Raw genomic sequence first — 13,240 nt, 5'->3', positions numbered from 1 at the left:
TATAGTATGTAATTAAAAATGTAATAGTATATTGTGCCATGATGGAAGTCATAAAAGGGTCAGTGTGTAGGCTCCTCAATCACATGACATACTAAACTGGCACTGAGTCATCAAAACTTTGAGATCTAAGATTGTTGTTTCAAAATGCTCTAAAATGGTCGGTTTCAGGTGGAATTCCCCTCAGACCTCCCTGATGGGTTTGGTTTTTAAAGGTGTAATTTGAACATGGCCCTCTTATGTTAAATATATGATTATGGCCCTACATCTTACTAAACATCCCCAAAATAAAAGGTTGTCTTCACCGAGGTGTCAGTGTTTTCAGGCTACATGGATAATGGTTAATGGTAAGCAGGAGACATATCTGGCGCCAGCTGCCAAAAAGCAGCAGCAGCAGCGCCTCTGCACAGGAGTTATCAATCGTTTTTGGACAAGAGCCTGACGCCGCGGAGAGCTGGCCGGATCAATGGGCTGCAATCATTGTCTCAGTCCAAATATTAGCCGTTTGGTGACTTCTTTCATGTCTTCAAGGCTGCTCATATCCCTGTTTGCACTCTGAGTCCGCTTTATCTAAATTACAGCCGTTAGAAAGTTGGCAGTTAGCAGTGCGCGCTTTAAAGGCGCATCAGAAAATCGAAGCATTGGAGCAGCGCGCGGATTTATCAGCGGCAGGCTTCCTCCCCGCACTGAGGCGTGACTGCTCTCCGTGTCATTAATGAAGTCAGCTGGTAATAAAAATCGAGACGAGCCTAGCACGTGCAGCTGGAGCCTCGCAGTCAGAGTGTGTGTTCGTGGTGTAACTCTGGAACAGAGAAGTTATTGATAATAGTTTAACACTTTGCGGAAACGAATGTGAGGTGATAAACACGCATTTAGTGAGCCAATAAAGCGATTTGCATTCGGAGTCATTATCATAGCCTAAGTAGGATATATCAGCGCGCTGATAGCAGCCGGTCACAGGAAAACTCCAAACATTCAAATCATGACTTCATCACTCGCTTTTCAGCTGCACCGTCATGGAGGAGGATTGCAGTTAACTTGTATTGCATCGTTCAAGATAACACAGAAAACTGTTTGATTAGTCAAAGAGACTTCAAACGCACGTTAGGATGTGTGTAAAAATACTGACAACACCGCGGGCATGACATCTGGATGTGTTCCTGAGAATCAGGAAAAATAGTTAGAAGAAGAGTTCCGGGGAAGTTTGTTGCAGATGAAACGGTGGGATTAAGCCTGGATTTTACACCCTGAATACTGCGTTGTTATTGTTGTTGTTTTTCGGTGGCTGGGGGTAGGTTTGATTAGCCTATGTGTAGTATGCCTTTAAAAAACAGGTAGGATAAAAAGTAGGATTCAGTATTCCAGCGCCATGATTATGTCCCTGACAGTATAAAGAGGGCTTTGACACTGCATTTAATGCAGTGATACTGAATTTAGGCCCTAATCTGGCCCACAGCCCCATTTTTGCATAAAATAAAGTTATTCACACCTACCAAATGTCCTAAAACCTTAGAAACATAAAAAAAAAAAATGTTGGGATTGTTGTCTAAAAACGTCCTGAAATCCAAGACATCATAAAATCCAAGAAATGTCCTAAAATCCTTGAAAAGTTCTAAAATCCTAAAAACGTTCTAAAATCCTAGAAATGTTCTACAATCCTAGAAACGTTCTAAAATCCGAGAAACATCTTAAAATCCTACAGACTGAGAAATGTCTTAAAAACCTAGAAACATCCTGAAATCCTATGCAAAAATCATACAGGCATGTATTAAGCTGCAACTCTTATTTGGTAAAAGTGGCCCCCACACAAAGTAAGTTGAGTATCCCTGCCTTATAACTTATACACAAACGGAAGAAGAAATAATGGTCAGAAATAGGAACTAGTAGTCAGACAAACACAAATGAACAAATTCAAATATAGCCTATAACACGTTTTATTTAAAATTCAATAAAACATCAGGGGCCACCTCATACAGACAAAAGATGTAAATTATGAAACATGTGTTATGTAAAATTGGAATTTAGGGAAGCAGACCCACAACTCAACATCAGTGTGATAATCAACGCAGAGAGAAGTGGATGAGTAGATTTCTGTGCCTGTGTCAGCATGGAGGTCACTAAACAGGCTGACAGGGCACAGGCCCAGCAGGGGCCCAAGGTGCCAGGGGGACCCTGAGGAAGAGCCTCTACATTAAGTGACTTAAAGCATTTTTAATCAAAACGTCAAATGGCTCAGTCTAAAGTGCATACATCCTAATTCTGTTTTTCTTAAATCATTTTTTTAGTACATAAAGATGCAGCATTTTCTATTATATCAGTGAATCTGATGGTGCAGAGAGGTTTTGGATAGAATTTAGACAAACAGACAGGCAGACAGACAGACATACAAAATCCCAGGGGAAAGATGCATAACAGCCAAGTATTTGGAATGAGTTTCTTTAACATGTCTGTGTCCAGGGGCTGCTCTCCAAACTCCAAATTACAGATTTATTAAAAACAGATGTCATATACAACAATACAATGTTGGTAAAGGAACATATTGCTATCAATAAAACAAGCAAACATATATATTCCCCATAGCAAAAAAAATAAATTGACATCAGTATAAGGTTATTGCCAAATGATCAAACACTTATTTACTTGCTTACAGTAACTTTTGAACACCACGTAGTTAAGCTGTGTGGCATGTTCAGACTGCTCATTATCCACATTTAAAGAAACTATTTGTTTTAATTTAAAAAAGTTAGTGTCCGAGTGCCTAAAATGTTTAAGTTGACTGAATTAGAGAAGACAAAAATGTAAGACTGGTTGTTGTAAACTTCCTCTGCTCTCTAGTGAGATCTAAGAGTAAAACTGTTTTATTAATCCGAGCAAGATCATCTTTTGGGGATTTAAAAACCCAAGCTAACCTGAGTCATCGTTGCACCAGGATATCACTCCAGCCATCAGGTTGTTAGTTTCAGATGATTGGCTGCTGCGCACTGATTCTGCTGAAACACAGTTATCTCTCTTCTCCTGTCATCTGATCACTGTGCGCCTCGATTGGAGCCGCGAATGAGCCAATCAGAATTGGCCGTTGGCCACCTGCAGGAAGTTGGCCGTCCACTTATCTCCTCCCTTCTCCGCCTGCAGCCAGATAACAGTCCCAACAGTTGAACTAAACACCAGCTAGTCCACTACCGCAACCTGATGGACACCAAAACACTCTAACGGTCCGCAGCGCTCAGACTCTCTCTCATTTGTTCCGGACAGCCAGTGGACTTATGTCTGCGTATGAAGTTACAGCACATGCTTGGTAGTATGTAAAAAGTTCTTATTAGATACTGACGATAAAGAGGAAGGCTGTAGGGAGAGGACGCAAGGACGCAGCTTTCCGTTAACTCCGTTACAACGCGCAACGGCGGCACCATGAGCGTCCCGCTTTACGCACCGACTCCCATCCAGCCGGCTCACCCGACACCATTCTACATCGACGACATTCTGGGGAGGACTGCCACCACCACCACCTCCTCACCCTCTTCCTCCTCCTCCTCCTGCTCCACTCCGATCATCCCCACACCGACTCTCCCGTCACCCAACTCCTCCTTTACGAGTCTCATCTCGCCGTACAGGACGCCGATTTACGAACCCACGCCAATACACCCGGCGCTGTCTCACCACGCCGCTGCCGCGCTGACTGCGACCTACGCCTCCTCCGGGGCTTTCGCCGGTTCCATCTACCCGTTCCACCACCAGCACCACCGCTCCATGGGGGAGTACGCACAGGCGCTGCTGAGACACGACCCTCTCGGTAAGTTGCGCGAGTGTGCGTAAAACTCTTGGATAGCTTAGAACGATACTATGGGTAATATTTCTTCTGTACAGTGCGTGTCATTTACAGCACCACCCATGACAATTTACAGCTACGTTTTTGTTTGGTTGTGTTAAAAGTTCGAGTTAACGGAAAAAATCTTTCCTTTTCATAAGTTCACGTTTTGCATGGTGTATTTTATTATGCCTGATTATCTCCTCATTTCTTTTGTGAGAAATTAATTTAGTTCATTAGAAATCAAACCTGCTGGGATGATGTGGCAATATAAGAGCACTTTTCACCCTTTGCATGACAACTTCTCTGTCCTCACAAGCTTCGTTTCTGCGCCAACGAAACCATTTTTGCATAAGTATAACACGCTTGGTCATGCATGCATATCCAACGCAAGTTCAATGCGGCCTTCATAAACAGACTGCAGAGTACATGAAGTCTTTCTTAAGTCTTAAGCTCAACTCTCTTCCAAAGAACACGATGCCTTACCACTCACATATGAGTCACGTTGTTATTGTGACAGACACATTGGGGACACAATAGCAGCAGGCTGATCCATTCCGTCTGCTGGTGGGGGCGGCGATAGGGGGGCAGGGGGTGCATGGTAACCTTGACTCCTTTTCCTGACTCCCATTGTTCTGAAACATCAGAGGAGCAAATCAGCCGGTGACTAAAACATAGCTGGGCTCTAAATCACTTGTTATTTCATTGCTGCGTATCTCTCTCTCTCTCTCTCTCTCTCTCTCTCTCTCTCTCTCTCTCGCTCCCTCGCGCTCTCTCGCCTCTCTCTCTCTCTCTCTCTCTCTCTCTCTCTGTGTGTGTGTGTGTGTTTGTGTGTGTTTTCATATACTTGTGAGCACCAAATATCTCCTACAAGAGAATTAAAAAAAAATTTTTTTTTTAAATTTGATTTTAAAAAATGTGTAGGCTGCCTAAAAAATTTACATTGAAAAGTTGAGCTAATTTTGCAATGATTTAACTTGTCTTCTTGAATTCAGTCAAATTAAAGCAGCCTGGACACTAACTTTTTTAAGGTAAAACAAATATTTGATGCACACTATGTGACCCTATAAGCATCAAATAGCCTAAAATAAAAAAAAGTTATCGTTTCCTCACTCAAAGAGCCTAAAATAAACTAGGCCTATTTATTGAAAAAGTCTCTAGGCAGCCTTAGAATTTTAAGTTGAGGTAATTTTGATTCAGCTTATCTTCCCAAATTCAGTCAACTTAAAAGTTCAAGGTAGCCCAGACACTAACTCTTTTTTAGCTAAGATAAATGCACTGTAAACTCTGACAAGTTTATTCTACTTTTTTAAAAAACTGGCAAACTGTTGGCCTTGAAAATGTATGTAAATATAACTATTAGTATTAATTTATGTTAACTTTATATGCAATTGTTAAGTGTACTTAACAGTTAGTTATATTTACTTAATTTTGTGAAGTTGTTGCAGCGTAAGAATAACACAATTTTAAGCTTACTGAACTGGAGAAAAAAGTTGAGGTACTTTTTTTATAATGCAAATTGTCTTCTCAAATTCAGTCAACTTAAAAATGGAAGACAGCTCAGACACTAACGTTTTAAAGTTAAGACAAATAGGCTGACATTTGTACAGTGTATGTTCATTGTAAAACCTGACAAGTTTGTGTTTAGCTGAAAGAAAATCTAGGAAACCAATTGCCCTAAAAAATAGAAGTACAACTATTAATCTTAATTTATGTTAACTTTATCTCTAATTGTCAAGTTAACTTAACAATTAGATATATTTGCTTAGTCCTGTGAAGTTTTTGCTACTCAAAAATGCTGACATTTTAAGTTGACTGAAACGGAGAAAACGAGTTGAAGTAGTTTTATAATGATTCGACTTATCTTTCTAAATTCAGTCAGCTTAAAATTGTAAGGCAACCCAGACACTAACTTTTCTTTAAATTAAAACAAAGTTTATTTTTACATTGTAGTCTTTTGTGCATATTTTGTGTTGGGCTCTAAAGACTTAATGAATTGTTTGGACACACCAATATCTGTTTGGAGATATTATCTTAATTGCTTTTTAAGTAGTCTGTGAGTGATGAGGGTTTTTTTTTTTTCCATGTTGCAACTGACCCCGGTCTTCCCTCACAGACCTATATGTGAAAATGTGTAAGAGTAAGAGTAAATGAGTAAGAGTTGTAGTAAAGTTTGTGAATTGTTTTACCATGTTTTCGGATGTGAATCCCTATGAGACTGGCTGGGTTAGAGGCTGTGAGTGATAGTGCTCTGAAACATGTGACAACCGACCGTCTGACTCTGTGCCGCTCTGAACGGGCCCGGCCTTTCCGTTCAGGCCGGAAGCCGTGGTGCTGTCGATAGGAGTAAATCTGCTTTCAGAAGCTGTTGAATGTTTTCCTGGCTCCCCCCGGCCAGCCGCTTCCTCGGGAGCCCGCTGCACGCTGCTGATTATTTTATCGACATCCTCAATACAGACATATTCAGGAAACACTCGGCCTCTGATAGCCCGGGATCCGTTTTTCACATATTGTTGCACTTCCTCTGGCCGGCCCGCGAGGATGTGGCTGACTCTCTTTCTGGTTGGCGGTGAGCAGAGAATAAAGGCAGCAGGCAGCACATCAAGTCTAATGGTCTCTCTGCTCCACAGATAAAGTCTCATTTAGAGGAGTTTAAATTAGAGAGGAAAGGCCTCGTGTTAGAGAAAAAACAAACACATATGAGCTCATGTTGGTTTTTATACAACAATCAAATGCTGGAAAAAAAGTGCACTTTCATAAAAAGATTAATTTCAGTCTTATGTCTCGCTTATTCTTCCGACCATTATGCCAGCACTATGACAGATCATGTGGCTAGGCTATAGCTGGAGGAAGTTTTCAGCTATTCAGTATTAAAATGTCTTAAATGTCTATCAAAAAATAGTTGCCAATTAATTTTTTGTCCATCAGATAATTGAATAAACAACATTTCAGCTGTACTTATAAACCATTGAAAACTGTTGGGTAGTTAAATTTATAACGTCATATTTTATGCACTTTTTGTTTCTGAAAAAAAATATATCTTAATTTGATAAGTAACTAAAGCTTTTAGATAAAAACAAAAAGTAGCTACAACATTTTCCTCTCAAATGGAGTGGAGTAAAATTATATAGTGGGATGAAAAGAAAAGACTCAAGTAAGTACCTGAAAGCTGTAGTACAGTACTTCAGTAAATGTACTTAGTTACATTCCACTACTGGACTATATGATATGCCAGTTTTATATGGATTGATCCGGGTTAAAATATCACAAAGACCAAGGCTACAATGTAAAGTAAAGTACCCTATGGGCGTTTGTATTTGGTATTTCTAGTTAGTCACATTTCTTACCTTTTTTTTTAAACTACATTAAAACAGTGGCGCTATTATGCCTGGGTATCTCAGGCTTATAGCCCCATATCGGTTGAAAATACATTTTTCATTTCTGTTATTACACTTTATGGATAGCCCAAATGATGTAATTTGTGCGATTTTTATTTTGGCATGCACATGGAGGGCATGTTTTCTTTAAAAATCACCAAAAAACTTAAGAAAAAAAACGTTAAAAAAATTAAAGGACAAAAATTCACAAAATATCCCTTCCTGGCGTTTTTTTTTTTTTTTTACAGACGTCTGACATGCCGCTGCATTAAAGCATACAGCTAGGTACAGGTTGTTACATTTCCGTTAAAGCATGCAAAAAAACAAAAACAAAAACAAAAAACAAAATATGAATAGAAAACGAGATCAGGCTGTGCAGCATCATAAAGCTTTCTGCTGGGGCTGAAAAACAATTTAGGATCATTCGTTTATCTCGTGACTTCATCTGTGGGTTTTATATGAGCCTAAATCTGTCATTTCGACAATATTGTCTTAATAACTGTGAACATGAATAAACTTTCTGTCGAAGTGGTTAACAGTAAGGAAGAAAACAGGAAGAAAAGTTAGTCAGGGATGTGAAGAGGAAGGGACGGTGTGCGGGTAATATTCATCAAACTGGGGACAACTCGGGACTTTCTTTTATTCAGAGTCGTTGTTATTTTCCTAAATAACATTACGCCAAAATACTTTAAAATGTAGTTGATATAACTATAAGCTCTCATTAGAAATGCCCTGCTTTATTATTAGATACACATCGAAACATCCGAACATAAAACTAACATCAGAAAGACAACCGCAGAAATAAAATGTTACGCTACATCTGTTAGATCAACTAAAATGACACTGCTTCTGTAACCCGGCCTGTTGGAGCATCAGCCGATTCTTCATCTAAAGTTGATTGTAAATCTTTCCTTTGGTGATCTTTTTGTTAGTGAACACATGTCCTGGGAGTGGATTAGCTAACTTCCTGTGGAGCCGAGCAGCAGGCCTGTGACTGCGGTGCGCTCAGCCTCACAGATTGATGTTGTGTCAGAGGACACAGCGTCTGTTGGGGGATGCCATCGCCTATAATCACACCGCAAAGCAGGAAGCACATGAAGCGGATATTTGGCCATAGTTTTCACTTTGTCACGACCTTCCTTAAAGACAGCGTGCAGCCACAGGCCGCTGCGCTCTCTGCTGCTGTTTGTTCCGGGTCATTAACTGCACACACAAAAACAGCCCTGATCACACCGCGCCGGGCCGCTCCAACAAAAAAACAAAACAAAAAACAAACCCACAAACAACTGTAATCTGTTAGACTGGAGCAGTTTACATGGCATAATGCAGTTCATTAATTTTTTTCCTCTACTCCTTCACTGACCAACAGGCTAACAGAGTATTATAATAATAATAATAATAACAATAATAAATAAATAAATAAATAAATAATAGGCCTAGCAGCGATGATTATTGTTGTTATTGTTGTTGTTTTGTTAAGCCTATTAGATCTGAGTTCACAGTTGCTTATAAAGTTTGAAACCCGAGCAAATCGGCTTGATTTCTTTCAAAAACATGGGAAGAAGACAATGAACAGCGAAAGACGACCCAAAAATAATCAAGACATTAGTAAAAAGTACAAAAAAATCCCTAAAAAATAGTAAAAGAAAGGAAAGAATGAAAGAAAGGACCTGCAAGGGGCATACAATTATACTCATTCTGTAGCTACATTTATATGTGTGATTATGGTCATACTAAATATAGCCTAGTTATAGGCGAACTTCTTCCTTTTTCCCATGACGTTTTCCCCAACTTCTTAATCTTAAGCTTCTTGTTTCTTGCAGTTTGTGGAACACTGGCTCTTTGCATTTTAGGAAGTGGCACCTTTTTGCTCAGGATTCAATGTTTTAAATTAATGTAAAAGATGGCTGAAAGCAGAAAAAAGTGATGCTGCTCCAGTTTGCGGCTCCAGGGATAACAGTCAAGTGCTTTATTAATGTAGAGAATCCAGAGGAGAAGAGGACAGGCGTGAGTGTTACTTGAATGTCCTGGCAGGGTTTTGTTTTACCTGGAGTTTTCTTCGGTTTTCCGATTTATTCCGTGTTCTCGGCTTTCTTGGCCTACTTTGAATGTACAGCCTGCTCTGCTCTCTTCGGGCTGCAGATGTTTGTGGTATTTGTATGGGGAAAAAAAGGTGCTAAATGTGGACTTGAGAGTGACTTTTCGGTGCTGTCTGTCCCTCGTGTGAAGGGAAACCTCTGTTGTGGACCCCCTTCATCCAGCGGCCTCTACACAAGAGAAAGGGCGGCCAGGTCCGGTTCTCTAACGACCAGACCATCGAGCTGGAGAAGAAGTTTGAGACGCAGAAATACCTGTCACCTCCGGAGAGGAAGAGACTGGCCAAGATACTGCAGCTCAGCGAGAGACAGGTGAGCACGAGGAGTCCGGTGGGAGCAGGAGACAATCAGCGGAGACTTTGGGGATTGTCTGTAGCTACATCCCATGTAGCCTACAATAACTCTCCCATAAAGTCTGTTGCTCTGTGTTCTGGATACGGAAGTACGTTTTGTTTGTTTGTTTTTCACCATGACACAGAGATAATATTAACTTGCAGACAGGCTATTAGAAAGATATTGTTCTTGGCAAAAAGGAAGCAACACAAGAAAAGTGATGTCTGGACAGGCTTCAAAGGGTTAATTCATTCAGTTGAATTAAATTGCGTTTATCACACAAACAGACACAGGCTATTATTATTATTATTATTATTATTATTATTATTATTATTATTATTATTATTATTATTATACAACGGAAAGTTTGCGGCCTAGTCCACTCGAACAGCAACAACATTATCTCATTAACTCAGTTCTGGGTTTTTTTTGTGTGTGTTTTTTTCTTAAGTATTTGTCTCGAGTTTACGCTAACAATTCATTTAACCAGGCATCAGTCCAATAAACTATTCTTCTCTCGGTGACACGCGCGCTGCGGGCGTGCACAATTCACCTTCGAACTGGAATGCTCAAATATATAGTGCTGCTGAGTGGAATGGATATTTAGAGCTTCATCTTAAAACAATACAGAGATAGGCTGCTGCTGCAAAAGACAACTGGGTTGAGAATGTATTTTCAATATACCATATAAAAAAACAGGATTCTGATGACCACTTGCAGTCCAAATAATTGTCACAGAAAAGGCGTCACAATACCATCTGCAGGCGGGTTTTAGCCCGTTATCATAATATGACATTGCGCCCGCTGTTCACTGTCGGACCAAATCCATTTCAGAAACTTAAATCTCCAGATAACTCTCTGGGGAAAAAAGCATTTTATTTTCTATTCGTATTTGTGCAGTTGTCATTTGAATAGGTCGTCGCTTGTTCCATGTGTGCTCCTGCTGTTGTCTCTTCTGCTAAAGTTTGACTACTGAAAAAGGGAAATCAAACCAAGAGATTGAGCATAAATCGTTTCTTTTTGTCTTTCAGGTTAAAACCTGGTTCCAGAATCGACGAGCGAAGTGGCGAAGACTAAAACAGGTAACCCACGTTCCCTCATCACAGTTCCCCTTTACTCATTTATTAACCCTTTAAAACCTGCGCAAACTGGTTTGATTTCTTCTAAAAACATGCAGAAGGTAGCAACTACAGAAGAACTGAACCAAACATTTTCAAGAAATTAGTAAAAAGGAAATGAACTGAAAGTTAATTTTAAAAAGAAAGAAAGAAAAAATACAAATCAGGAAAACAAGACTGGAGAAATAATGCTTAAAATGATCATAATTCTATTCTAACATATTTTAGATATAAAAATTAGGCTAAAAATATAGTTTTTCCGTAACATTTGTTTCCATGGACATTTCTCCCTATCTTTTTCGAATGGGGACAACCATGGGAGTAAGGGGGTGAGCAACTAAAAAAGAAATTACCCAAAAATTAGCAAGAAAATTACCTGAAAATTAGTAAAATAGATAAATACACAGAAGAGAAGCAAATAGAGTGTTTAAAAATTATAACTCAGTGACATGATTTTGAATATGTAATTATGACCATTAAATGCACATGTTTTCCCCTAGTCACCCTTCCCACAATAGATTTTCCTTGGCTTTTTAAAAAACATTTTTCTAAATCTAAACCTACTAATTTCTTGCAATTTGAGGAACATTTCGTTTCGAGTTTTTCCAAGTCATCCTTTCCCCATGATTTTGAAAGAATTCAAAAGCTGAAATACTTGTGAAAGGCGTAACGCAGCACAAGAAAAGTGATGTCACTCCAAGTTTCGAAGTGTTAAGGAAGGATCTAGTAGCCTAATTATTACAGCCAAACAGACTTCTGCATCAAATAATCTGTTTCCATTTATCAGGAGAATCCTCAGGGAGGTAAGAGGGAGGTGGAGGATGACAGCTCCACCGGGAAGAGTACTAAAGAAGACGACACCACAGAGGGGATCCAGAGCCCGGAGCAGAGACGCTCAGCCCCGGCCTCCGAGCTGCAGGCGGGCCGCTGCGTGCTCTCCGCGTCACCGCAGCATCAACAGCCGCACACAGAGCTGGACTCTGACGTGTCTGATGATACCGACCAGGAGCTGGACATAGAGGACGACGATGAGTTTTCTCCGAAGCTGTGAACTACAGGCTCCACACTGACACGCTGGATCCACTCGGACACTCGGAGCTGAGTGTTGAAGATCAGTGGACTCCTCTGACTCTGGAGCCTGTTCACTCACTCACCTGCTGGAGTGTGTTCAAGCCACAGCGGCAGACAGGCCGATAAACTAGTTCCTGCACTGCAAAATCTGACAAGCTGATTTCAAAAGATTGCCTTGAAAAAATTAAGTAAATATAACTTATTAACCAAAATGTGATTTATGATAATGGGCTTTATGAATAGAATTTAATTGAATACTTAATTTTGTAAAGTTGTTGCAACTTAAAAGTGACAGTTTTTAATAGAGTCAGTCTTTCTAAGTTTATGTGCTACTTATCTAGATTCTGCTGGTTGCAAACTTGTTAGTCATATTTGTATTTTCTTAAACATGATAAGAATAAAGAGCTCACAGATCTCATCATTGGTAAGATCTTCTTTGTCATGATCAAGTTCAGTCAGACTAACATGATTTACTGAAGTAGAACACTTAGAAAGTACAAGGTAATTTCACTTGTTACTGCTTCACAAAATTAAGTTAAAACAATTGAATTTTAAGTAAACTTAACAATTATAAAATAAACAAACAATAAAAATACTTATATTTACTTATTTTTCAAGAAAATTGGTTTCCAAGATAATAAGATAACCTTATCAGATTTTACAGTGCAATCTAAGCTAATATTGAGTAAAAAAACAAACAAAAAAAAAAAAACATTGTAAAAATCAAACATGTCACCATCCCTTTTGCCTTCCATAGAACTATCATCTCTGTTGTAAATGTCTCTTCTTGTATATAATGCATAGCACTCTGCTGTATTCGTGCTGTTGTTACTCTGTTGTGTTGATCTGGACAGTAGGCCTATACTTACTGTACTCTACTAAATGTTGTAAACGCTCATGTTTTCTTTGGGCCGTTGTCTTAAAATTCCATTATTAATCAATGTAGCTCTAATCATGTTTTTTTGGGTGATAGCCAGTCTAATAAACTATTTTTGTGGTAAGAATAAATTTGTCACTTTCAGATGGAGCTCAGCTGGATTATGACTCTGTTTAACATGTTGTCTAGTCTATTTCATTAAATTGCACAGGGGAAAAATGATAAATAAAGTAGTAATATTTTGATTGTAGAACATCTTTAGCGCAGCACAGAAGAATTGACAGAGTGAATACAAATTAGCCTAAAATAATAGTTACAGAAAATAATAAGAACAAACACTGGACGAAAAGGAGCTGTATCCGTAAAGATCCAACAGTATACGAGTTTTTGGCTCTGTCACATATCCATAACATTCAGAGTATCCTGGAAGATCTGATCCATAGCAGATCCATAAATATGACGTTTTCCGCATATGATATCTGTGACATATCCATTAGGATACCAGATTTGTAAATCACAAAGATCGCAGATCTGGAAAAATACCATCAACAGATTTTCAGACAAAT

General features: G+C 39.2%; 1 protein-coding gene across 1 annotated transcript; it reads left to right on the top strand.

The window, feature by feature from the left end:
* The first annotated feature begins 3,149 nt into the window (after positions 1–3,149).
* hhex (hematopoietically expressed homeobox) lies at positions 3,150–12,824 on the top strand. Its single transcript, XM_042507893.2, has 4 exons — positions 3,150–3,787; positions 9,409–9,587; positions 10,640–10,690; positions 11,514–12,824. Exons 1-4 carry the CDS (start codon positions 3,406–3,408, stop codon positions 11,775–11,777), a joined length of 876 nt encoding a protein of 291 aa, XP_042363827.1. The 5' UTR covers positions 3,150–3,405; the 3' UTR covers positions 11,778–12,824.
* Positions 12,825–13,240: the final 416 nt, after the last annotated feature.

This window comes from Plectropomus leopardus, chromosome 19 (assembly GCF_026936395.1).
Source record: "Plectropomus leopardus strain MGB_pleo_1.0 chromosome 19, ASM2693639v1, whole genome shotgun sequence".
NCBI classification, from domain to species: Eukaryota; Metazoa; Chordata; class Actinopteri; order Perciformes; family Serranidae; genus Plectropomus; species Plectropomus leopardus.
Note: the sequence above shows the minus strand (reverse complement) of the source record. Positions and strands in the feature narration are given on the sequence as shown.

Bases quoted from the DNA above. Each gene is read 5' to 3' on its own strand.
- hhex (XM_042507893.2), top strand. From the start codon at position 3,406: ATGAGCGTCCCGCTTTACGCACCGACTCCCATCCAGCCGGCTCACCCG. The intron at 3,788-9,408 runs GTAAGTTGCGCG...CCTCGTGTGAAG, and splicing joins GCTGAGACACGACCCTCTCG to GGAAACCTCTGTTGTGGACC. The intron at 10,691-11,513 runs GTAACCCACGTT...TCCATTTATCAG, and splicing joins AGTGGCGAAGACTAAAACAG to GAGAATCCTCAGGGAGGTAA.